The sequence below is a fragment of the Sus scrofa genome, chromosome 17, assembly GCF_000003025.6.
Source record: "Sus scrofa isolate TJ Tabasco breed Duroc chromosome 17, Sscrofa11.1, whole genome shotgun sequence".
In the NCBI taxonomy this organism is placed as follows: Eukaryota; Metazoa; Chordata; class Mammalia; order Artiodactyla; family Suidae; genus Sus; species Sus scrofa.
In genome coordinates this window covers 54920197-54944827 of record NC_010459.5, presented here as the reverse complement: position 1 = coordinate 54944827, position 24631 = coordinate 54920197, and the positions used below count along the sequence as shown (strand labels likewise).

At 46.5% G+C, this 24631-nt stretch overlaps 1 protein-coding gene across 18 annotated transcripts in view; it reads left to right on the top strand.

Annotated features, from left to right (window-relative positions):
- The window catches only part of BCAS1 (breast carcinoma amplified sequence 1), a 118757-nt gene extending 94643 nt beyond the window's left edge, over window positions 1-24114 (top strand). For 5 of the 18 annotated variants that reach the window (XM_021077186.1, XM_021077183.1, XM_021077180.1 and 2 more), the window contains 4 exons: window positions 1666-1836; window positions 9828-9893; window positions 15392-15658; window positions 22987-24112. In XM_021077186.1, coding sequence (XP_020932845.1) covers window positions 1666-1836; window positions 9828-9893; window positions 15392-15658; window positions 22987-23061 — 579 coding nt within the window. In that variant the 3' untranslated portion in view covers window positions 23062-24112. Of the gene's footprint in view, window positions 1-1665; window positions 1837-9827; window positions 9894-15391; window positions 15659-22986 lie in introns of all 18 variants that reach the window. The other 13 variants (XM_021077193.1, XM_021077195.1, XM_021077194.1 and 10 more) reach the window with 6 other exon arrangements.

Sequence of the window (24631 nt, the reverse complement as noted above, 5' to 3'; positions counted from 1 at the left end):
AGTCTCTTATTTGGCTTCATTCTCTACCAAGTTTCCTAAAGACGGGCCTGAGTCAAAGACGGCCGCCCAGCAGCAGACGCCTCCTCACAGATGTGTTTTGTTGGCCAGTCCAGGGCTTTTGATTCTCTGAGTGTCTTTTGATGGGACAGCTTAATGTTTACTTGTCATAGTCCCCACGACTCCTTTTGGTCAGTCCATGCGAACTTCACCTGCCTTGCATCCTGGGGACCTTTGCATTTGTAGCTCCCCAAACTAGATCTTTGACTGCAAAGGGAAAATGCTGGGACTTGTGTCCATATCTTAAGAAATCAAAGGTGAGCAGGGAAGGCTATGATTCCATTGCCATGTTTGGGGATGCTTCTCTGTGTTGGTTTCTTGACCGGCCCCTTCCTGCTTCAGCTGACAATATAAGGATTAAGGGTCATTCTCAACTCAGATCATTTCGGTTCTTTGCAAATCAATGGAAGATCCTGCATGAAGGAAAGGAAAATGATTTTTCCACGATCACTCTGTGTTTTCTGAAACTGCTGTTTCCCTTCCCCTGCTCCCTAACAGCAGGAACAAGTTCAGGGGAGCTGAGGGTCTGACAGCAGCCAAAACCAATGTAAAAATGTCTTTGGCTCTAGGGTGCTTCACCCTGAGGCAAGGATATAGCCAACATTCAGGTAAAGGGCCAGACAGCGTTTTAAGCTGTGCTGGCCACCTACAGGCTCTGTTGCCAATTTTTCAACTTTTGAAAAAAAATTGTACAAGCCTTTGAAAATGTAGAATCTATTCTTAGCTCAGGGGCCATCCTCCAACAGGCCCAGGGATGAATTTGGAAGGAGTCTGCCAACCCTTGCTTGCCAGAGAAAACAAAAAGGAAATTCTGAAACTCTCTCCGGGCCAATTTAACACTGTCGTGTTGCAGGGGCCAATGCAAATACAGAAACTGACCGGGGCCCAGCGCAAGTGGCATGAGGCAACACAAATGCACAAAATTTAGCATCAGAGCACAGGTGAATCAGACCTGCCACCCCAGCGTGGGCCATCTCTTCAGACCTTCAAGGGGTGCTGAGCTCACTAGGTGCCTTGCTGAGTGCCATACGGAACTCAGCCAGAGTTCTTTGGCCAAGGTCATTTTGCTTCTGAAAGCGGGAACCTCAGTTAAGTAACAAGAACAGACGGCTGGTCTGGGGAGAAGTGAGAAATAAGTTAACGAGGAAGTCGAGTCCTTTCAATTGAGAGGCTTTCCCACTAGCCTTTCTGCAAAGAGGACAATTTCACCAGTCTCGGGGGAGCTAGGATGGAGTGGACTCCATCTGGCCACCGTCCTAAGGTTGGACTCTTAAGGAAATCATTACGCCCGATTTTTACCCAGGCCAGGTGTGATTCACCTTTAGCGCAGACTGAACAGGTGGCTTAATGGCGAGGAAGAGGTACTGCGCATGCTCCGAAGGGCGGTCCTTAAAGGGCCTCCGAGTGAGGCGGGAGTTTTGCCTCTTTGGAGGTGATGTGAGCGTAACTTACTGAAGACCTGCCTGTGTAGAAACAGCCCTAGACACCAACCCGTAGCTACTGCTGTGTGGTCGCAGAGGCAACCAGGACCCCCCCCTTTAGGAAACATGTTTGGGGGATGATTTTTTTTTTTTCCCCACTGTCTTTTTACCTGGCAAATCAATCCAGGTGGTGTGTGAATCACCCGTAGAGGTTGTAAAGTCCGAGGAGGTAGAATCCGCCCTACAAACCGTGGATCTCAACGAAGACGATCACACCCCCGAACCCGCAGAAGCGACGCCCAAGAGGGAAGATCGCAAAGCACCCAGACCCTCCCTGATGGCGTTTCTCAGGCAGATGGTAAGCCCTTGCGTCCAGGACGGGGCAGCTGAAACCCCTCGGTCAGCTTCCGGGACCAGAGAACCCCTGTCACAGGTGGCGAGATATGATGCTAGGTGGGACAGTTGGAAGAGGAATGGAATAAGAGTTATGCAGTGAGAACCTTGCTTTGTGTGCTTCTGATTCAATCACAGAGGCTGTCTCTGTTTGTGCTAATGTTCCTTAATCTTTCTTTAAGTCCTGCTAACTCCCATTTTAACAGTGGAAGAGCTGGCCTTGGCTTCTGAGCCGTGAAAGCCAACAGTACCCACCTGGAAGTTAATATATTATTGTTTACTTTTAATTTTATTTATTTGTGAAAGTTTCCTTCTGTTTATGGCAAATGAGGCTGCTTTTCTCGTTATGGTAATGATATGCAGTTTCCTTTGAAAAGGCGTTTATTTACATAAAGAACATAAGGCATTTTTAAAAAAGGATTAAGGAATAAATAGTTCAAGTTGTATATTGATGTTGGAAAAATTCTGAAGGGGATGTATGAGTGGCAGAAATTTGGGCAAAGCTGGTTTGTAGATAATTCCAAAAAGGAAACTGTAATTTTCTGATAGTGAGTGTGTACAATTTAGTTGGTGAATTCGCCCATGCTTTTAATTTCCGTAGAACAGAAAGAATGGGGGCAGACATCTTTTGGAGTCAATGAAGAGTCATGTGCGTTAAATATCTAAACATCCTGGACCTTAAATAATATAATGCAATCAAGCCCAAATTGGTTAGAAGACCAAAAAACAAAAGCCCATAAAAGAGGTCATTGGTTTAATTCTCTTTTAATGAAAAACAAGAATTTCATTATAGTGTGCCTTTATTTTCAGGAGTATTTGGGAATTTAATCCCTTGAGAAAGCAACTTTCTCATTTCACAAGCTCAACCTGTTAAGGAATTCTTTCTCATCCACAAAACAAAACAGAATAAAACCCTTGCCAGCGGGAGATGCGGCATATTAGAAATCACTCCGTTGGAAATAGTTGACAGGAATCATTTTCTTTTATCGTTTGATTCTCAGTGGGCAGCCTGTATGGCTGGAACCCTGTCTGTAGTCCTGGCCATTTACTCTGCAGTTTGGCGCTGAAAACGGGCATCAAGATTTTGAGATTTTTAAATCAATTTTTACACGACATCAGGAAAGAAAAGAACATTTGGCCTCTTTCTGGCAACCCATCTAAATTACAAATGGGATCCCCAAATAACTCATCGTAACACTGAGGATGAGCCAGCTTTCTCGTTTCTGGATAGAGTTGAGAGATCGGAAAAAAAAAAACAAAAAACAAAAAACCAGCAAATAGAATGATGTTCTCTTCCAAACCATCAACATGAAACTTCTCATTTAAAAGAGAAGAAAAGGAGTTCCCATCGTGGCGCAGTGGTTAAGGAATCCAACTAGGAACCATGAGGTTGCGGGTTCGGTCCCTGCCCTTGCTCAGTGGGTTAACGATCTGGCGTTGCCGTGAGCTGTGGTGTAGGTTGCAGATGCGGCTCGGATCCCGCGTTGCTGTGGCTCTGGCGTAGGCCTGTGGCTACAGCTCCGATTCAACCCCTAGCCTGGGAACCTCCATATGCCGCGGGAGCGGCCCAAGAAATAGCAACAACAACAGCAACAACAAAAAAAGACAAAAAAATAAATAAATAAAAAATAAAAGAGAAGAAAAGATGAGACTCCAGATAAAGCAAGAAAGACTTATAAACCACCTCCTGCCTCCATTCAGACACATCCTTAAATTCGAATGAGGTTCCGCATTCACATTTATCCTCCAGAGTTATCCATTAGATACTGTTTGGGATTATTTTCTCGAGCGGTAGAAACTATAAATCTGAACTGTTGGGGTGAAGTGGAAACAGGGGACCTTTGGAAGTGGTTCTCCCCTGGACTGGGGGAGAAGCAAAGGTCCGTTCGCAGTGTCAGGTCTTGATGTCCATTGTTCTTATTTCGTCTTGCCCATTGAAAGGGTAGTACCTGGGAGCTTGAATATTATTGCTTCCTTTTAATGTTTAAACCCCCATGCTTCCAGAATTGTTGTGATTTCCCCTAAAATTCCAGATATCCTCACTATTCGTGTCTTGCCTTCTGTTTTGCTTTCATTAGAACATTATATTACCCTGGTGATTAATTCAAATACACAAAAGACAGGGGTTTTCCAGCTCACCCCAATCCCCACCCATCCCTATTGTCACACCCAGCCCAGCTCCCTCGTTTACGTTACTGGCCCATTCCCTCTGAGGATGTGAGTTTGTAGCCCCAGATCTAGAGCTGCCTCACTCTTTATAATGACTTCATTGAATCCCATCTGGATTTATCTTGTTTTGATTAACCCCTGCTCTATGGATGGACATTTGGTTTGTTTCCAGCGGTTCGCATGCCATTCACTTATTCAACAAATGATTGTTAAGGGCCCACTCTATTCCAGGCACTGGAGATATACCAGTGCGCATAGATGTGCTCCCTGGCCCCAGGGAGAGTGAAGCCTAGTAAGGAAAACAGAGATTTCTTTTTTTTTTTTTTTGTCTTTTTTTTGTTGCTATTTCTTGGGCTGCTCCCGCGGCATATGGAGGTTCCCAGGCTAGGGGTTGAATCGGAGCTGTAGCCTCCGGCCTACGCCAGAGCCACAGCAACGCGGGATCCGAGCCGCGTCTGCAACCTACACCACAGCTCACAGCAACGCCAGATCGTTAACCCACTGAGCAAGGGCAGGGACCGAACCCGCAACCTCATGGTTCCTAGTCGGATTCGTTAACCACTGCGCCACGATGGGAACTCCCAGAGATTTCTTTTTAACCCGACGCCATATGCAGTGAGTTGGTACCATGCCTTCCACACGTGATCACCATTTCCTCATGAACCTGTAAGAACATCCTTACAGACCCACTTTTTGCACACGTGTTACTATCCTCATATTATAGACTCCTGGAAGTCAGCTTCAGCCCTTATTTTTTGCCAAACAGTTCGTGGCTTCCAAACTAAAGCCTTGGAATTTATGCAGGAAAAACAAACCCGCTCTAACGCCTTGAAGACAGAGACAGTATCTGGCCCATCACTGTGGAATTTTTCTTTCTCTCTCTCTCTCTCTCTTTTTTTTTTTTTTAGTATGTGCCTGAGCATTATTATTGAATAAGCGGAGGCTTGAAACTGATTTTAGATATTTTTAGCAAAACATAGTTTTAAAAAATAATTGATTTAATAGAAAACAACGGCAAATGCATCACCCTTGTTTTATAATCAGTGTTTCCCTTTATCTGATCGTTGACTTTCTACTTTCTAGCCTTCCCTTCCCTTAAGTTTCTTTTAGATACTATATTTTACTCTCCCATAGTACTTCTTTGTTGAATTTTTTTTAAAATAAATGCATTGCCCAGTTCATTTCTAAAGAGAGCTTGGTCTTTCCAGAAGTTAATCTTTCATACAAATAAAAATAGAATATCATTTTTTCAAATGATTGTATTTCAGGGAAGAGAAAGCAGAGATGTCCTAATATTGCATTGGATACAGATACAGCACTTCACAAAAATCCTGTGAGCTCCCACAGGCTTTCAGAGTAATTGCAAGGAATAATTAAGACATCTGTCACACCCTAAAGAGAAAAGGATGCGTATGTGTAATAACTCAACGATTCGCCAGGAAATTGGCTATTCGAAGCACTGGTATAATTTTACAGAGTGAGTGTGTGGAGAACTCTGGTTGTATTCACACAAACCAGGCAGGCAGGTGAAACCAGAAAGATGGGAGATGGAGGTTTGGAAATACAGATTTATACTTTGTCAATCTTAGTAACACCTTACACTTGAAAAGTGCTTTTCTTCCTCCAGACGATTGTGTGTTTCCCACCCGCTGTTTCTTTTGTCTCTTTCTTTAGACCATCCGTTTTGTAAGAAACTCTTTGGGGGAATAACCTTCTCAGGCTCACCTAAGAAAGACTGAGTGTCAGTATTAGGCAAATTAAAGACCAAAGGAGGCAGCCAGGAAAGGAGAGGGGTTTTCTGGATCACATTCCATCAGATAACCTGCTGAAAGGTACTGTCTAAAGGAGAAAGAGAGTGGTTTGGAAGGATAACTGTAAAACCAAAAAAACAGGAGTCTTCTAGCCAAAGTTTTTGATTTCAGATTCTTCCCTGAGTATTCAAATATGAAGACTGAGTTGGTTTTTAAGGAAAAGTTGCTGAAAGTAGCATTTGTTTGGGCAATTCCTGTCTCCACCCGCGACTTGCATTCCTTCCTACCCTAAAAGGGGGCTCTGTAGTCATTTGGCGGGTGTCAGCTATTAATAGTAATAATAATAATAGCTACCACTTGTTTATTGCATGCAAATGATCTGGCCAGGCCTGTGCAAAGCGCAGTGCATGCATCAACTCCTTTATTAATATAAATCCCCTGGGAAGCATTCTTACTGCTCTCCTGTGCAAATGACCTGCCCAAGGTCACGGAGCTGGTGGGGGCAGAGCCCACATTCAGACGTGGGCTTTTCTAAAGCTCACCCTTGTGCTCCTGTGTTATTGCTGCTTCCTGTGCTTCTGGGAGCCATTTTCTTTGAGAGTAAGTAGAACAACTATAGCTCCATTTTGGTGACTCTGTTATTAATGTTTTCTGTGGAAACATCATTTTTATGTGTTGGGCTTACCCGAAATTCTGCTTACCTGAAATGACAACAAAGTGAAAGAAAGGAGAATCCATACATGACTTAAGCGAAGCTTGGACGTGAGTTTTCTGAATATGCTTGTCACAAAAATGAGCTTTGCCTTGGCTGTGTAATTTTGTCTGAGTTGTCCAGTTCGATTTCAGGGGAGTAGCTTGGTAAACCACAGAGGCTGGACTCAAAACCTCTGTTTATCCTGGAAGTTTCTAGCAGGTCTCGTTGCCTGGATTTATTGTCATGAGGGAGCTCTGGTAGACAGGTGGGCTACTGTACTCACATCCATTAAAATGTCATTCCACTTCTCCTTTTAAATCTCAACATCAGTTGGAATAAATCTCTATCAAAATACATTTGCATTCCTTGCAAAGAAATGTCAACTGACCACCAAACATTTCCGCTAGGATTTTGAACATCTAAGTGATATATTTTGGAGATGGTTCAGACATTCTTCAGTGTATCAAGCTGTAGGAATGCATGACGCAGTGAAAGAAATTAAAAATGATTTCATTCAGAGGCAAGGCTTAGATTTGCCACTAGATCCCAGCTCAGCGCTGCAGGCTAGACAGCCCTGAGGTGCTTCAACTTTGATTCTTATGAATAAAAATCAACTCTGTAAAGAAAGTTGCTCCATATCACACTGGGGAATCTCTGAAATTACTTAATAGTCTTCAGACTGCTCTTTAAAGTGCTAAATAGACTCTGAAAGGATTTTAACCTCTTTAAACAGAAACTCTGTTATTTTTGACAGCTGGAAAAAATAAGCTTCTGTGGTTATGGTCCTTTGACTGTAAAGGCCAGCATGAACTATTTTCATTTGTCCCTGAAAGAGGGCTCTGCCCAGAGGAAGGGGGGCGGGGATAGAAAGCAAGCAAAAGAGAGGGAGGAAGAGAGGACCGGAGGAGGGAAGGAGGGAGAGAGTCGTCAGTGACCGCAGTGATGGAAGAGACCTCAGATGAACTAGTCTAAACTCAGCAGTCGCCTTTGCATAAAGACAGTTTCTATGCCTCAAAATGAACAGCAGAGGAAAATCACAGCAAAGCTTGAGGTCGTCTCCTTTCTTTTTTTTAAAGGGTTTGAACCTCTTTGCCGTAATTTCTCTGGCAGCACGAGGGTCTGTTTTCAGGACGGTAGACTAGATCCACTGCTAATAAGAGAGCCTTCTGATTTGATCCCAATTCTCCTCCAAGGACTAGAAAGGAGAGGAAGAAGGAAGCTTATTTAAACCTTAAATCAACAGAGTACCTAATGATACCAAATAGACACAGTCAGAAGGAAGTTGAAAATCTCTCTCTCCGAGGGTGTAATGGGACTCCTGAGAGCCATTCAGGTTTTACTTAAAAACCATTTTGGTTTGTTGGTTGGTTGGTTTTTGCCATTGGACATTCATTCCCTAAAGACCAACTGCTGAGGACAGGACCCTGTCTGCTAAAGGACGCCGGGGAGCAAGTTTGAGCAGGAGAGACAGTTCAACACAGCCTGAATTCTGGAGACTGATGCAGGTCCCAAGTGGTAAGACTTTGGGGGTGAGAGCTGAAAGAGCTGGCGGTAGGGAGGAAAATGATAACGGAGAGAGTCCATTTCTCTTCCTAAATGTGCTCAGATGAGATGGGTCCTTGTCGAAGAATGCAGAAGACCTAGAGGAAGGAAAAAACTACCTTCCATCCGGATGGAATCACAACTGCACGTAGAGAACAGATCCCTTTGCCTTTGGGTTGAGCACCTTGGCGCCATTCACGGCAGTGACATCCTGAAGGAAAGTGCATGGAACTGCCAGACACCAAGAAGTCAAGCTAAAGAAAGACGTCTCCCATCCCTAACCAGTGGAGGAGTATGGCCCTGATAAGCATGTCCCACAGGCATCCCTCCTTGAGGTTTTCAGCCTCCACCTTATCCAAGTCCTTGTCATTTTTCCTAATTAGGTAGCTTCATAGTCGATGCTCAATAAATACTTGTTCAGCGAGTGGTACCTCCTCCCTCTAGGGGCAGTATGGGGAGGTGGTTAAGAGTATAGAACATGGACTCGTTGCCATAGTGTCCAGCATGGCTCCCCATCCTGCTACTTCCATGACCCGTGTTAGTTTCTTGGAGCTTCTATTTTCTTGCCATAAAATGAGAAAAAGAAAATTGCCCCTCTATCTTAAGGTTCTAGCATGATACATAAACGAACCAACGCATGTTATTTTCTCATTTAGCACAATTCCTGGCACTTAGCCCTCCACGAAAAGCCTTCATGCATAATAATTTTTGCTCTCTCTGCTAATATAAGTACCTGATCTCGGATTAGAGAGGCACATAATATTAATCAGTCAAAAAAGTATTAAGTGGCCTTTAATGTGTGTATTCTTAGTGCAGGTGTTCTAGCAGAACAGCCAAGATAAGAACAGTGGAAGCTGAAGTCTCCTCTTTGCCCCACAGAATTTAACCCCTGCTTCCTACAATCCCTTCCTCCATTGCTGGGAGGAGGAGGCCGTAACCATTGACTGACCATGTGAGGGTTAGACCTGAGTTCAAATTGTTAAGAATTCATCGGCAGATTTCTTAGGTCTTTTATCAGGCATCAAGCATAAAGCATTACTAAATCCGTGGCGAAAACTATAGATCTCAGTATTTGGGCTGCATTTGTCCATGGCCAGGTAGCTTAAAGCACTGATGCTCACTCTCTTGTGCCTCAGAATTCCCTGGAGGGCTTGTTAAAACACAGATTGGCTGGGTCCCACCCCCAGAGTTTTCAACTCAATAGATCTGGTGTAGCTCTCAAGAGTTTGTATTTCTATCCAGTACCCTAAGGATGCTGAAGCTGCTGGACCCCATACCACACTTTTAGAACCATTAGCTTAGATTACTGGTTTAAGGAGCCAAAGCTGTGACTTCAACCCCATTCAGCCCTGTCCCATTATTGGAAAATGTTCAGCTTAACCCATCTCTACTAGGGGGTAAAACCAACTACCACAAAAACACCTACCACTTAAGTGTTATAAATAGATAACTCCCAATGGTTTAAGTGTTCATTTATTTATTCATTCCTTCTATATGTTCAGCTACCTTCTGGTTCCAACATTAGTATTCATCATTTATTTATTCCCAAATTACTTAATCCTGGGATTTAAGGTTTTAATTGTTGGGAGACCAACCCTTGGATATGATCAGACTGTGGTTACAGACCCCATGGACATCATATGTCTCACGAGTAATGCGTTTCTAGCTGGTCTTTCATTTGTCTGGACCTTGAACCTCAACTGTGCATGGCTGAGGTCATCCATTCCCGAACTTGCCTCGCGGTCTCCACGTTGCTGTGCTTGTGGCAGCTGAAAGGCCCTTGTCTGTTTGTTATTTTAGTCAGTGAAAGGGGATGGAGGGATCACGCCCTCGGAAGACATAAATGGGACGGACGCCCGCTACCAAGTAAGTGACGTGTAAACGTGGTTTGGTGGTGGGTTTGGCTGGCATGTTCGTGGTTCTTTCCAACCTTGTTTCCAGTGCAATTCTCAACCACTCCTTTGCCCACTCCTTTGCCATCTCCAGGTTGGGCGCCTGCTGTATACCAGGCACCATCTTGAGCAAGCAGGGGCTCCTCCGCTGCTTCTTAGTGCCCAGCTTTCAGGCACGTCCTTCCTTGCTCCGCGTGGACAGTTCCTTCCCATCCTCCATGTCTTGTTCCTTCCTGTCCTCCTGTCCTCATGCACATCCTTCCTTTCTCCACATGGACAGTTCCTTCCTCTCCTCCTAATGGTCACCTCCCCTCAAAGAGCCGTTCCCTGTTCACCCACCGTCACTGCATCCTATTCTTCTGCTTCATCACTTATCACGCATTGGAATAAGTCATCTATCTGTCTCTCAGTTATCTGTCTCTCCTACCCATTTTCAGCCCTGTCCGGAGCATCTGTGGAGCAAGGAAGGGTCCTCTTCTATTTTTTATCAGATTTCATGGTGCCTGGTACAGAGTAGGAGCTATTTCTGGCATAGATGAATGAAAGAGACAGGATCATATGGTTTGTTTGTTATTCTCTCTATCCTAAAGAAGTAGCTATGATATTTTTATCACTATAGGTCTTTTTCCCCCCAGTGGGATCATCTCATCCTCAACAGCCTATTTTATAACCTGCACTCTTTCTTAACTTAATAATATATCTCCACCAATGTCATGAAATAGTCTTCTAATTTTGGCAACATAGAGAAGGGGTTAAGGATATGGGTTGCAGACTCAAACTGCCTGGCTTTGAACCCTGGCTCAGCTATCGTTGAGCAGTGTGACTAAAGGGAAATTTCTTATCAGTTTCCTCTCTGTATAAGGAAGCTAGAAAAAGTACTGCCTCCTGGGGCTGTCGTATGTGGATGGATCTGTACACGTAAAGCACTTAGAACATTCCTGGTAGAGCAGGCTCGATAAATGTTAGTTTCTGTGTTAATCAGCATGTGCTGCCACAACAAAATACCATGCAGAGGAAAGAGAATGAGCTCTTTGGCGTCTCTTCTTACAAAGACACGAATCCCTGTTACATCACAGCCCCATCCTATGACCTCAGTTAACCAATTTAATTACTTCCATACTCCAGATCCTTTCACAGCGGCAGGAAGCTTCAACATATAAAGCCATCGCTGTTGCTGTTGTTTTATTACTACTACTGTTATGCTTCTGATAAGCAATTACCATCCTATAATATACACACGCACAGATGCCACCCGTAACACCTAAATAGTTTATGATACTTCGATTTCCATAACTAGCTTATCCTATATATTTCAACCTGGAATATATTGCTTTTTATTACATTCAAATTATTTTCACTTTTCTTTTTTAACTCTCTACTATGGTTGCCCCTCCAAACCCGTATTCTAGAGCACTTTGGAACCAAAAAAAATCCCAAAGATTACTATCTCGGAAACATGATAAATTTACTTTATTCACCATGAAACATTTAAATATGTTTGTACCATTTCGTCTGGAATCTGACAGTGAAACAGTTATGCCCATCAGTTTGATGATTCTAAAATCTGAGTGCAGCCTGTGGAAATCCGAATGAGCTGGAAATGTCATTCTATTTACACTCATCCAGGAATGTTTTGAGAATGCTGCTTCATGGGGCCTTGGATCCAGATCTGGGAAGATTGGTGTCTACTGCTGGATGATGGGAAAATGCTTGGTTTAATTTGGGAAATAGGATAGACATTCTCCGCTCCATGTATTTGTTCATTTTCTTTTTCGGCCACCTGGCAGCATATGGAGTTCCCTGGCCAGGGATCAGAGCTGAGCCACAGTTATGATGTGGGCAGCAGCTGCAGCAATGCTGGATCTTTAACCCAGTGCTGGGCCAGGGAGCGAACCTGTGTCCCAGTGCTTCAGAGTGGCCGCCAGTCCTGTCGCTGTCTTCTAGAACCTACAGACCCAGGCAGGAATTACTCTCTGCTCCCTTTAAATTTGCCCTCTCAGAGTTATAAGAGCCTTACTTGCTATTTCAATGAAAGGAAAAAAAAAAAAAAAAAAAAAAAAAAAAAAAGCCCAAGGAATTCTCAGCCAAGGTCACAGTATCTGCATCAAACGAAACATTCTAGTGACCTTGTCCATCAGCTCCCTGCCAGTGTCCGTGGGTTCTAGAAGAGGATACCCTCAGATGATTCAGATGTGAATAATTTTTGTTGTAAATTTTGAGACAGCATCAAACTCCTAGCAAGGGTTGCAAATCTTCAGCATTTAATGATAAACAGTCATGCATGGGTTAGATTCTTACCTTACTCTGAAGGTAAGGAAGGGGCTATGAATTGTTTCCAGAAGTTAGTTTCTAAACCAGTAAAAAGGAAACAAACAAGGAGTTCCCTGGTGGCTCTGTGGCTTAAGGGCCTGGCATTGTCACTGCTGTGGCTCTGGTTACTGCTGTGGTGTGGGTTTGATCCCTGGCCCAGGAACTTTTGTATGCAGCAGGCGTGGCCAAACGGACAAATGAAAGAAAACAAATGAAGCCTCCTGGGAAGGGAGTTACCATGTGGTAAATGGATATGATCATTGAAAGTTCCCCTCTTGAAATAAGTCAGCCCAGGGAGTGTTGTTGGTTTGTGGGGACTTCCCATTTCACACGCGAGTGACAAGCCAAGGGAAATATTTTGGAAACATTTGGAAAGTGAATTGCTGGCCATTCATTCCCCGTGCTGTGACAGGGCCTCACTGAGTGCCGGGTGAGGTGCCGAGGATAAAGCAGGTGGAAGAGACAGAGGAGTTTTGTTCTCTGGAGCTTCCTTCCCATGCGCTTCTAATGAGCAAAGAAATCCCCAGATGACTGCAAATATAAGGGCTAGTCAGCACTTCCACAGGAGGGGCTCAGGCTTCTTTAGATCATCTCACTGGGGACCGTGTCTCCAAGGAGGCGACACTGAAGCTGAGACTTGATGGGAACAAGCTGTCATCCAAAGCCCTGAGACGTGCCGGACAGACGGGCAGTAAACAGGAGGCTCTGGCTTGAGAAGAAGCTTCTTCGAGGAGGAAGGGGACTGTGTGGCTGGAGCAGGATGCTGAGGGGACGAGGACAGGAGATGAGGTTGCAGGGGGACTGGGGACACCACCGAACAAGCATTTCTCGAGAGCCTCATCTGTCCCTTCATGGGGTTATTTTGTTTTGTTTTGTTTTGTCTTTTTAGGGCCGCACCCACAGCATATGGAAGTTCCCAGGCTAGGGGTTGAGTTGGAGGTGCAGCTGCCGGTCTACACCTCAGCCACAGCAATGCCAGATCTGAGCCGAGTCTGCAACCTACACTGCAGCTCACGGCAATGCCAAATCCCCAACCCACTGAGCGAGGCCAGGGATTGAACCCAGGTCCTCATGGAGACCACGTTGGGCTATTAGCCCGCTGAGCCATGACAGGAAACTGCTGGTTTGTTGTTGGCATCACCTGCCTACAGCAGAGGAAGCTGAGAGATGGTTTTGTTTCAGGTTGCACAGCAAGGTTGTGGTGAAACCAGACCACACCGTGTTCTTTTGACTTTAGACACCAAGCCCTGAGCTCTTCCCTGTATCTTAAAATCTTCTCCACAACAAAAGCAGTTAATGGGGTGTTTGAACAGGAGTCACTGGTTTCTGGCCTTTCTGCAGAGCAGTATAGCGGGAGCTTCTGTCTCCTTCTAAGGCAGGCGTCTGCTCTGGGCTGTCTGTTGTACTTGATCTGCAGCTTAGCGTTTGCTGCGGCTTTGGCACCTGGGGTCTGATGGAAAGATTCAGGATGAGTGCTTGTAAAACAGCTCCTTGGCATGGGCACTGGGCATCTGATGCTTTGTTCTCCAAGGAATCCTGCTCTCCAGGGGGCTGCAACCTGGGGCTGCCTGCAGGACTTGGGGGTTGCCTCTGCCTTCTTGCTCATTTCTAAGGGGTGTGTTCAATCCACTGACGTGACATGACGGGTCTCTGCTTACTGCCCTCTCAATCAAAACTGCCACTTTGTCAGAGGACTTGGTGACCTGGGGACAACACATAACTTTCACGAATCACACGTGATAAACAGATAGCCAGTGGGCCAACTGCAGCTCACAGAGAGATACTCGGATCGTGTGTGTTTGCTGTGAACAGGGTCTTAAAACCATTTTTTAAAATGGATGTATTTTACATTTAAAATAATTCAGTTTCCATTGGGAAAAAATAGACCTGACAGCACTGGGGCTGTGATCCTACCTCCTGCAGTCTGGTGGATCGGAGCAGCTGTTGGCCCTTTAAACAGGGCACGTGACGTTCATCTCACCAGGGTCCCCTATATGTCACATTGTCTCGCCAGCCGCAAAGCCAGCATTGCCTGAACTGGTTTTTCTTACATTAGAGGAATATTTCTCTGGTCTCCTGTTGCTTTTACAACCTGGCAAGTATGGTCACCACGTGATTGGTCTTACCTCTAGGCTCCTTCGTGTTTTTATTTTATCTTTCTGAACCCCTAGTCATTTCTGTTCAATTATGAGGGGAAAAAAAAAAAGGCTTTTACTTCCTAACAGATTTTTGGTTGTCTGTAATTTACCTAGCATTTTCGATTTGACGGCCTTATTTCTCCAAATTATAAGAACGGAGTAGGACTGCAGACATTTCAGTTTACCGTGAAAAGATGTACATTCAAAACTAAAGAAAACAAGCATCTTCTTGGGCCACCGTTTCATGAAATGAGAGGACAGTTTCATACCAGACATATTAATATAGACATAATCATGAAGAAAAGAATAGGCATCCCCAAGAAGAATCACATTGCGAGTGGGAGGAATCCTCTCAAAGTCAGCTCATGCAAAAATGGGCTTCAGGAACAGCTAGATCTAGGGGCATATGTGATGCCACCCCTATGTGGACTTTTTCTTCCTTTCTCCAGCTTCATCTCCCAGCTCTGCTTTCCTCTGTGTCACGTGGTTTCTTTTTTTAAGCAGATTTTTCCTGGAAATGGTGGTGGTTCTGGAAGCTTCTAGGTTTTCATCTTCTCAGCATCAAATTCAAAGGAGAGGGAGCAGACCACACTCTCGATGGTTCTAGCAAAGCTGTTACTGCGATTAGCGCAGTGTTAGCTGCGTCTGGCCAGCCTCAACCAACCCCATCAGCTCAGTCACATGCAGTGCTCTGACTGGCAGGAGTGAGACACGTGCTTTTATTCCCAAACCACAGGGAATAAACAAGAGAGAAGGGAAGACCCAGGTTCTAGTTAGTTCCAGAAGGAGGAAAGATTGTGTGCTGGGAAAGCATTCATGAATGAATGAATGACCAGATCAATAAATGTCCCCTACTGTGACCTTGTACCATAAAAAGTCTTTACACATTTTTCCTATTATTTTTTCCCATCTCACCCAGGACTCATGAACGCATAGATAACCTCTGTTTTAACATATTGACTCACTTGCTAGTGAGCGTTGTCTTGCAGCTGCTAAAACTGCGTTTTGTTTGAACTTGCCGTAGACATCGGACGCCACGGAGAAGGCCGTCCCGCCGCCGCCAGAGCCGGACCCAGCAGCTGCCGCCCCAAAGGGCAAAGAGCCCTCCTCCAAGGACAAGAAGGCGGCCACCGAGCCCAACAAGCAGAAGAGCAACAAGCAGGAAGCCAAAGAGCCGGCCCCAAGTGCGGAGCCCGCCTCGGTGGAGGCCAACTCGCTGCCGAATGGGGACAAGTCCCAGAAGAGACCCGAGAAGCGGCGGCAGTCCCTCGGGGGCTTCTTCAAGGGCCTGGTGGGTGCACGGTTCACCTCGTCGTCCTGGGCTCTGGGGCCAGGGGTGTGGGTCCTGACAGCAAAGGGGACCGACTGGCCAGGGGCTGGCCGGACCTTTGCCACAGAGAGAGAGAGCAAGCGCCTGCTGTGTGCCAGGCGCGTGCCAGGTGCAGAGGGCGAGGTGGGCGCAGGCGTGGCTGCTGTGCAGCCTCAGGCAGGTGTGTATGGATGGGGGCGGTGAGGGCGGGCGTCGCGTCGGGGAGGAGCTGGAGGCAGAGGCGGCACATGGAGGGAGCCTGGGCGGGAGGACGTGGCCTGGCCTTGGGGTTGAGAGGAGGGCCCGGGAAGGCTTCTCAGAGGTTCTGTGTGACGCCTCCCATTACCCTGCAGAGGGAGGAGGCCAGGGGAGGTCTGAAGGCAGGTGTGGTCCAGGCAGGGGGTAACAGGAGCAAAGAGGTGCTGGAGAGACAGCAGGGATCTGAGGCTCAGTCTGGCTGGAGGAGAGAACCCAAGGAGAGGAGGCTGGCAGGAACAGGTGCGACGTGCCCCCATGTGCATCTGTGGCCAGAAGTGGCCTTGTGGAGTTCACATCCAGGGAACCCCTCGGAGCCTGACCCGGGTGCTGGTGGACAGACCAGGCTGAAACTTGGTTCCTTTCCCCCAGGGGCGGCCGGTGGGAGTGAGTAGAGGCCAGGCATTAAATAATGAATTAAGCTTGGGTTCTTTTTTTTTTTTTTTTTAATGATTTTTATTTTTTCCATTCTGGCTGGTTTACAGTGTTCTGTCAATTTTCTGCGGTACAGAAAGAGACCCAGTCTCACACACACACACACACACACACACACACACACACACACACACACACACATTCTTTTTCTCACATGATCCTCCGTCATGCTCCATCATAAGTGACTAGATGTAGTTCCCAGTGCCACACAGCAGGCTTGAGGTCTTTATTTGTGTCAGTCTGGTTCTTTCCTATCTCCTCCCCATGAATATCCATAGGCTTTGGTGACCTCTAATAGGTAGAGGTAGGTGAGGGCTCTGGTTCCTCTGGCCCAAGCTTGGTCTCTAGAAGCATCTCTGGGAGCTTATTAGAAATGCAGAATCTGGAGTTCCTGTCCTGGCTCCGTGGTTAACGAATCCGACTAGGAACCATGAGGTTGTGGGTTTGATCCCTGGCCTTGCTCAGTGGGTTGAGGATCCGGCGTGGCTGTGAGCCGTGGTGTAGGTTGCAGACGTGGCTCGGATCCCGAGTTGCTGTGGCTCTGGTGAAGACCAGCAGCTCCAGCTCCAATTTGACCCCTAGCTTGGGAACCTCCATATGCCGCAGGAACAGCCTGAGAAATGGCAAAAAAAAGAAATGCAGAATCTCAGGCCCCAAGTTTAAAGTTTTATGATAAACGGTCATTTCTAGGCCTTGGGTCCTTGGCAGTGTGTGTAGAACCTCAGTGTGAGGCCCACCTTCTAGGAGGAAAGCATGGAGCTATAACATAGATAAGTTTAAAAAGAAAAATGTAAGTGGGGGAAGTCGCAGAGGGGAAATAAACATGGTAACGCCATAGTTACCCTGGGGACCGAGGAGGGGCGTGTGTGCTGCTTGGAGGTGATGGATCCAGAAAATGTTTCTGAGGAGACCATATTTGAGATGAGCCAGGAACAATTATTGGTTCCAGACAGGAAGAGAGCAAGGCTCTTCATTCCAGGAGGAGGGGACGGCATGTGCAAAGGCCCTGGGGTGGGAATGAGGAAGAGAAGGGCGGCCCTAGTTGCTGGGAGGAGGTGAGCTAGGTGGGTAACAAAAGTAGGTAAGGCTGGGGCAGTGGGCAGCTCAGGCAGGCTGTACAGGCTGTGCAAAGAATGTTGATGAAATCCTACTTCAGCTGGGAAGCTTTTAAAAGGGGTCAAGCGAGGAAGTGTTGCACCCTTGTTTACAGCCTTTAAAGACTCTCCTTGCTGCTGTGCTGGAGAAATGGCCATAGATGGACAAGAGCAGAAATAGAGGCCCAGGTAACACGCTTCTGGGGTCACCTGGGAGAGCCATGGCGGTTGGCATCGGGACGCCTGCAGAGATGACAAGCGGTGGGCAGATTCTGGATAATAATTACAGCTCACGTCTCTGAGCCCCTCTTCTGAGGCCCTGCTCCCTTATACGCTTCTGTCCTTAATTCTGGCAACGTCCCTTTGAGCCCGAAATGCTCATTCCTCACAGTCCGCATCTTCCCATTGTCGCGAGGCTTCCAATAGTGGTGGCGGAGGGAGGGCTTTCCTGCCCCTTTGCAGGGATCCAGTCAAGCCTGGAGGACTTCCAGGCTGGACACGTTTCCCCGGGTTGCCTGACCCCCTTCCTGAGAGGGTCAGGGAACTGTCACAGCCCCAGCACCTGCAGGGCAGCCAGTCCCTGTGTGACCTTTGCCCTCCTAGTGACATCCTCCTGGCTCGTCCCTTTTCTCTCCCCCTCCATATGTGGCTTGGATTCTAACATAGAGCAGCCTCCTTGGTCTTACGTGACGAGCTCGCAAAGCCCTGGAAGGAAGCCTCGAGAAATCAAGTGCAACTGTTTGCAAACATTTTGGTTTGGAGCAGAGGGACTTCTTTGACAAAGAAATGGGCACAGAACCTCTGCAGGAGTATGTGTGTGTGCCTGTGTGTGCACACACACATGCATGTGTATATGCACACGTACACACAAACACACGTAATCGCTGATCAAGGGGGAGCTCCCTGATTGGAGCAGGAGTAGGTGCCCCACCGCCACCCACCCAGGTACCACCTGCTGGATAGATTCCTCGTCTTTCTCATGTTCACGGGCCCTGAGGCAGCTCTGTGAGGTTCCGGGATTCTGTGTGAGCCGACCTGCAGGAGGCTTTGCGAGAAGGCAGGGCCAGTTCCTTATTCGGAGTGAACCCCCAGAGTCCCCTGCCTGTCCTCGTTGCCTCTCTATGCTGGGAACAGGCTGAGCCGAGGCTGGTGACCATTGGCTCAGTTTTTCTACCGGGGGGAGTGAGACAGAGCAGACCAGATGGGGGCCTGGGAGGGCAGGTGAGCTGGGGGCCAGATGCCACGTCACGGTGGCCAGGCCGTCACTACACACGCTAGTCTCAGGTCACCTGGAGCCTCAGTTTCCACATCTGTAAAACTGGGTCAGTAATCACTTCCCAGCTTATGGGGTCCATCAGGAGAGGACCCGATGAGGGAATAGATTCATCGGGCATCGCACACTGTGAAGTGCGGTGCTGTGGACAGGGCAGGACCGAGGCGTGTCTGTGTGTCCCCTCTCCAGAGTCCAGGCCTAATGGGGTCCGGGGAGATGGTCTGTGGCCTGCAGGGCTGGGCTGGAAGCAAGGGCCCTTCCCAAGGCGGCACTGCCACCCGCCCCCGTGGCCTTGCAGGACGGTGACCTCCATGTGGCAGGGTCTTGACATTTTTCAAGAGAAAAGAGCAAATATGCAAATTTGAATGTGAAGGTATTTTTAAATGTCAGCGTTTAATTTAAAAATTAAAAGATGAGTTCCAGTCATGGCTCAGAGGTTAACGAACCCAACTAGTTTCCATGAGGACACAGGTTCTGTCCCTGGCCTCGCTCAGTGGGTTAAGGACCCGGCATTGCCATGAGCTGTGGTGTAGATGGCAGATGTGGCTTGGATCCCGAGTAGCTGTGGCTGTGGTGTAGGCTGGCAGCTACAGCTCTGATTCGACTCCTAGCCTGGGAACCTCCATAGACCCAGGCTCTCAATGATCAAAAAAATAAGTAAATTAATTAATTAAAAGAGGAATTCCTGTCGTGGCGCAGTGGTTAACGAATCCGACTAGGAACCTTGAGGTTGCGGGTTCGATCCCTACCCTTGCTCAGTGGGTTAACGATTCAGCGTTGCTGTGAGCTGTGGTGTAGGTCGCAGACGTGGCTTGGATCCTGCGTTGCTGTGGCTCTGGCGTAGGCTGAAGACTACAGCTCTGATTGGACCCCTAGCCCGGGAACCTCCATATGCCGCAGGAAGCGGCCCTGGAAAAGGAAAAAAGACAAAAAAAAAAAAAAAAAGAAAAAGAAAAAAATTGCCTGTCAAATGAAGCCCATCCACAAGCCAGATTCAGCTCATGGCTGCCACTTGGTGACCTGAGTTTGATGGGTGGGCCAGGCAGGCCCCAGGTCAGGACACTCAAAGGAGTGGACCTGTCCACTGGTAGCGCTGTAGAGGCCAGTGACATGGGGAGGGGGGCTTTGTGAACCAGGACAGCAGGCAGGGGCGCTGGGAGCAGAAGGGCGGGAAGGAAAACTCCCCCTGAGCCAGCCTCAGTCCAGGCCCTGCAAACCTAGAGTGGTTCCTGCACTTGAACCCAGCTCCGCCACACAGCAGCTGTGTGACCTTGGACACGTCACTTTCCTGAGTTGCTGGAACCGTATCAGTGGGGTTGATAATGCTGACATCACAGCGTTAGCAAGAGGCTGAAATGAAATTGTGTACAGAGTCCTTAGAACGATGCCTGGCACATTTTAATTTGTCAGGAAGGAATCCCTGCTTTTGTGATGATTGTTTAGGCAGCTCCTGACAGGTTGGAAAGGCGCAGAGGTGACTAAGATGCTGCTGCTGTGTCCTGAGGAGTCTGTGGTCTCAACAAGCAGCCAGTGTTTATAATGCAGCGCGCAGGAGCTGCTGGAATTGCCTCGCGCTTCGTGGGCAGGCCATTGGCCAAAGCCGGGTCCCCTCTTACTAACAGAGGACTTGACTTAAGTGACTTACACGCACTGAGCTTCCTCCTTTTTTGGTGTGAGTGATCATGGGGTCACCTTCATAGGGCGTGGTGAGGACCAGGTGTGACCTAGCTGTCACCAGGGCAGAACACACTCACAGGATGAGGAGTTGACTGGAGGTCACACGACCTGAGAAGGGGGCGGTCACCCAAATCTGGGTGACTCTGGAGCCCATGCTTCCCATCATCTGTGGGGACCTTTACGTGGTCTTTACGTTCCCAAAGACTCACACGTGCGTCACGCATCACAGACGCTCCACATACGGTGTCGAATGAATGAATGATCCAGCTGCTGCCATTAGTGGTAATAACAACTCTTCTTGCACCTGCTATGACAAATACCATCCTAACCCCTTTACAGAGACTGACATGTAATCTTCGCAACTGCCCTGTGGATTCCATTTTATCAGCGGTTGTACTGAGTGCAGAAGGTTATGCATCTGGACCAAAGTTACACAGCTTGGAGGTGGCAGATCTGGGATTCAAAAGCCAGCAATCTGGCCCCAGTGGTAAACTCCACTTGTAGAGTATATACTGTGTAGCACCCTCTATAGAGCACTGTTTATGTGTGATATATACACCCTCTATATGTTATCTATACTATGCTACACTGTGCTATACCTAGTATATTTCAGTATATATAGTATACTCTATATAATATACTTAGTATACCATACGCTACATAGTATACTTACTATAGTATACAGAATATACTATATATCGTATACTTGGTATACAGTATATATACTATATACATTGCTATGCTGTGCTGTGCTATACTTAGTATACTGTAGTATGTATAGTATACTATATATCATATACTTGGTATACTGTAGTATAAATATACTATATACATTGCATATACCAAGTATTGTATTACACCATCCTATACTATGTCTACAGTACTATACTGCATTGTACCACATGGCACCTTGCATATATGCTATATATATATATATTCTTCAATAGTATATTACCCTCCCTGTACTATGTCGTGCTATATATATATATATTAGAGACTCCTATGCGCTATCTACTGTATGCACTATCCTGTATTGCACTATCCTTATGCCGCCTTGTACCACACTGTCTGCATATGCTATACCATATATTAGACTACTTATACTATGCTGCTCTATTTACTATATTTTACTATGCTGTCGTGTGCTGCTCTCTACTGTATTACAGTTGACCCTTGAACAACACAGGTTTGACCTGCAAAGGGTCACAAACGTGCAGCTTTATTTTCAGTAAATACTGCAGTCGTACACAACCCAGGGTTGGCTGAATCCAGGGATGCAGCACTGTGGACATAGGGCCCCAAATGTAAAGTTTATTTGGGGTTATTCTTTGGTCCACACCTGCAGCATGTGGAAGTTCCAGGGCCAGGGATTGAACCTGTGCCATAGCAGTGACCTGAGCCACTGCAATGACAACGCCAGATCCCTAACCTGCTGCACCACAAGGAAACTTCCCAACTGAAAGCTTTAGTCAGATGTTTGACCTTCCAGGGGTCAGTGCCCCTAACTCCTGCATTGTTCAAGGGATAGCTGTATATTAATTTACTGCTCTGTACTATATGACTATAAATACTGTATTATAATACTGTATACTATGCGTGTGTGTGTATATGCATATATGTATATGCTTCATCATACTATATATACTATCCCATCTCTTTCTATACTACACACAAGGCTACATACGCTTTGAGTCCATTGATAAGACATCCTGGAAGAGGCAGAACTCTAGGGATGAAGGCGAGAACAGCGATTTCCAGGGTCTGGGGGTTGGGGAGGAGCTGACTACAGAGGAACACAAGAGGGACCTTGGAGATGATTGAACTGTTCTGTACCTTGATTTGGGAGATGGTTATGTGACTGTGTTGGGCAAAGCTCATAGCACTGTACTCAAAAAAGTGTTGATTCTACTGTATGTAAATTATACTTAACAGAAAGGTAAATAACAATAATAACAGCAATCGCAATAATAGTACTTGACCCAGGGAGTTTATTCAGCTGCAGTCCATTAATAGGAAGGTGCACCTACTATGTTCCAGGCACTCGTTAGGCACTGAGAATACAGCAGACAGAATCCACGGAGCTTTCGTTCTGGTGGAGACGGATGTTAGTCAGACATAGATAAAAAGGTCATGTCGGCGAGTGATATGATTTGTAGGAAGATTAAACAGGGCAGTGTGATGAGAACGTGATTAGAGATGGTGACTGAAATGAGCTAAAACTGGACGGTTTTCGACAGTCCAGGTACCATTCTAAGCGCATCCCAAGTAAGAACTCACTTTACCTTGGAACAACCCTCTGAGGTCAGTTTTATCACCTCCATTCTAAAGATGAAGAAACTGAAGCACAAAGAATCAGTCATTTATCCAAGATTTCACAAAGCTAGAAGGTAAGCTACCTGGACATTGAACGTGGGCATCTGGTTGGAGTCCATTCTCTCATCCACCACCCAGGAACAAGGGATATTTACTTAGCCCAGCACCTGGCCCCGAGTAAGTGCTAATAAATAAGTGGCAATTGTTGCTATTGCTATTACAGATCTTCACAAAGATGCAACTCCTTTTATATGTTTCTCCAGGGACCAAAGCGGATGTTGGATGCTCAAGTGCAAACTGACCCCGTATCCATCGGACCAGTTGGCAAATCCAAGTAAACAAATCACCTTGGTTCCCAAGTTCTGCCACCAAGATGTCTTCTTCCTACTCCCCAAATCCACTCCGTGTACATATCTTTTCTTCTGATGGCCATCATATGAAATTCTGCCTACACATTAGGTCTGAGCTGTTGTATATTGAGGTGTATTATTTACGTCTCTGGTCCAGTCTTTCCTGGTAAATAGTTGTAAAGATGGTTTAGCAGGTTAACTAGCCAGGTCAGAAGGGTTGATGGGTGCCAAGCAGGGTGGGAGAGGGGTGGAGGGCTGCATTCTGGTTAGGTCATGAAAAATGACAGTGACAAGTCAGTTACAGAAGGAACAATGCCTGCTGGAAGGAATGAAGCTTGGTAGTAAATACATGCTCATCCTTTAAGCTTGAGGAGAGAAGTAAGTTCACGTTTCAAGGAGGGAGAACGTTGTTGTGGGCTCTGTGTTGGGAGGTGGCCAATTTTCTGGAATGGAATGTGTGGGGAATGAAAAAAGAATGAATAAGAATTGTTTTTCAAATAGGATCCTTGAACGTTATTGACAAGAGGGAAAAGATTGACTGGAGAGGGCTTGAAATGATTTGGGAAAACAATTGCTTTTTGAGGCTCAGTGACCAAGGCGAGGATTCCAACTTGAAAAACAAAACAAAACAAAATAAATGAAGTTGCAGATTTATTTTGCAACACTAGGGGGCGCCAAGGTCTCCGTTTTAATCCTGCATCCTGTATCCCTAACAAAGATTTGGTCTCTGCAATCTTACATTATTAATGTTTCTCAGATGGCTGAGGGGCTTGCTTCATCTGTTCTGTCTGACACTTATCTCAAGTCTGTCTGTAATTTCCTAATGTTCTCAGGATGTGCTCTGATAAAACCCTCCCCCTAACCCCAGTTAATAATAAAAATTTACAGATTATTCAAATACCTGAGTTTTTTTTAATACGTGTGCAGAGGAGTAAATAGGACCACGAGTCTATTAAAATGTAATTCAGAGTAGCCAGATGATGGACTGATATCATGTATACTGTACCTTTTTCTGATTTAATAAAAAAAAATACATTTATATCTAAAGGATCTTTTAATTTTCACCTTTTAAAGCAGGTCTCTCGTACTCCATGTCCGAGATGCCTTTTGCTTCCACAGCATAAACTCAATGCTCTTCCTCCATCGTGTCTTCTCTCCCAGATGCTCCCAGGTATCCTTGTCCGTGGGCACATGCACACAGCAGTGGGTTCACGTGTGTATTTTCATACACAAGCGCACACGTGTGTAAATACTGTCATGGTGATGCTGCCTAGAGCAGAGCCTGAGACAGGCATTCAGATGCACCTGATGGGCTGAAGGAGGGGTCCTGGGGAAAGGGGGACAAAAAGGACAGGGCAGGGATTGGTCTCAGCTGGAATTTCATCCCGATCTCCCAGGGGCATGAATTGCGCCATAACGCTGTTCTACCTACAGGCGAGCTGGCTGGCTTTGGACGCTTGTGGGTGATTCCTGGGCCGCCCTGGGAGGTGGAGGGACAGGCCAGCTGCTCCCATTGAGCTGAGAAGCTGGGATCCCTTAGCAGCTGGAAGATGAGGCA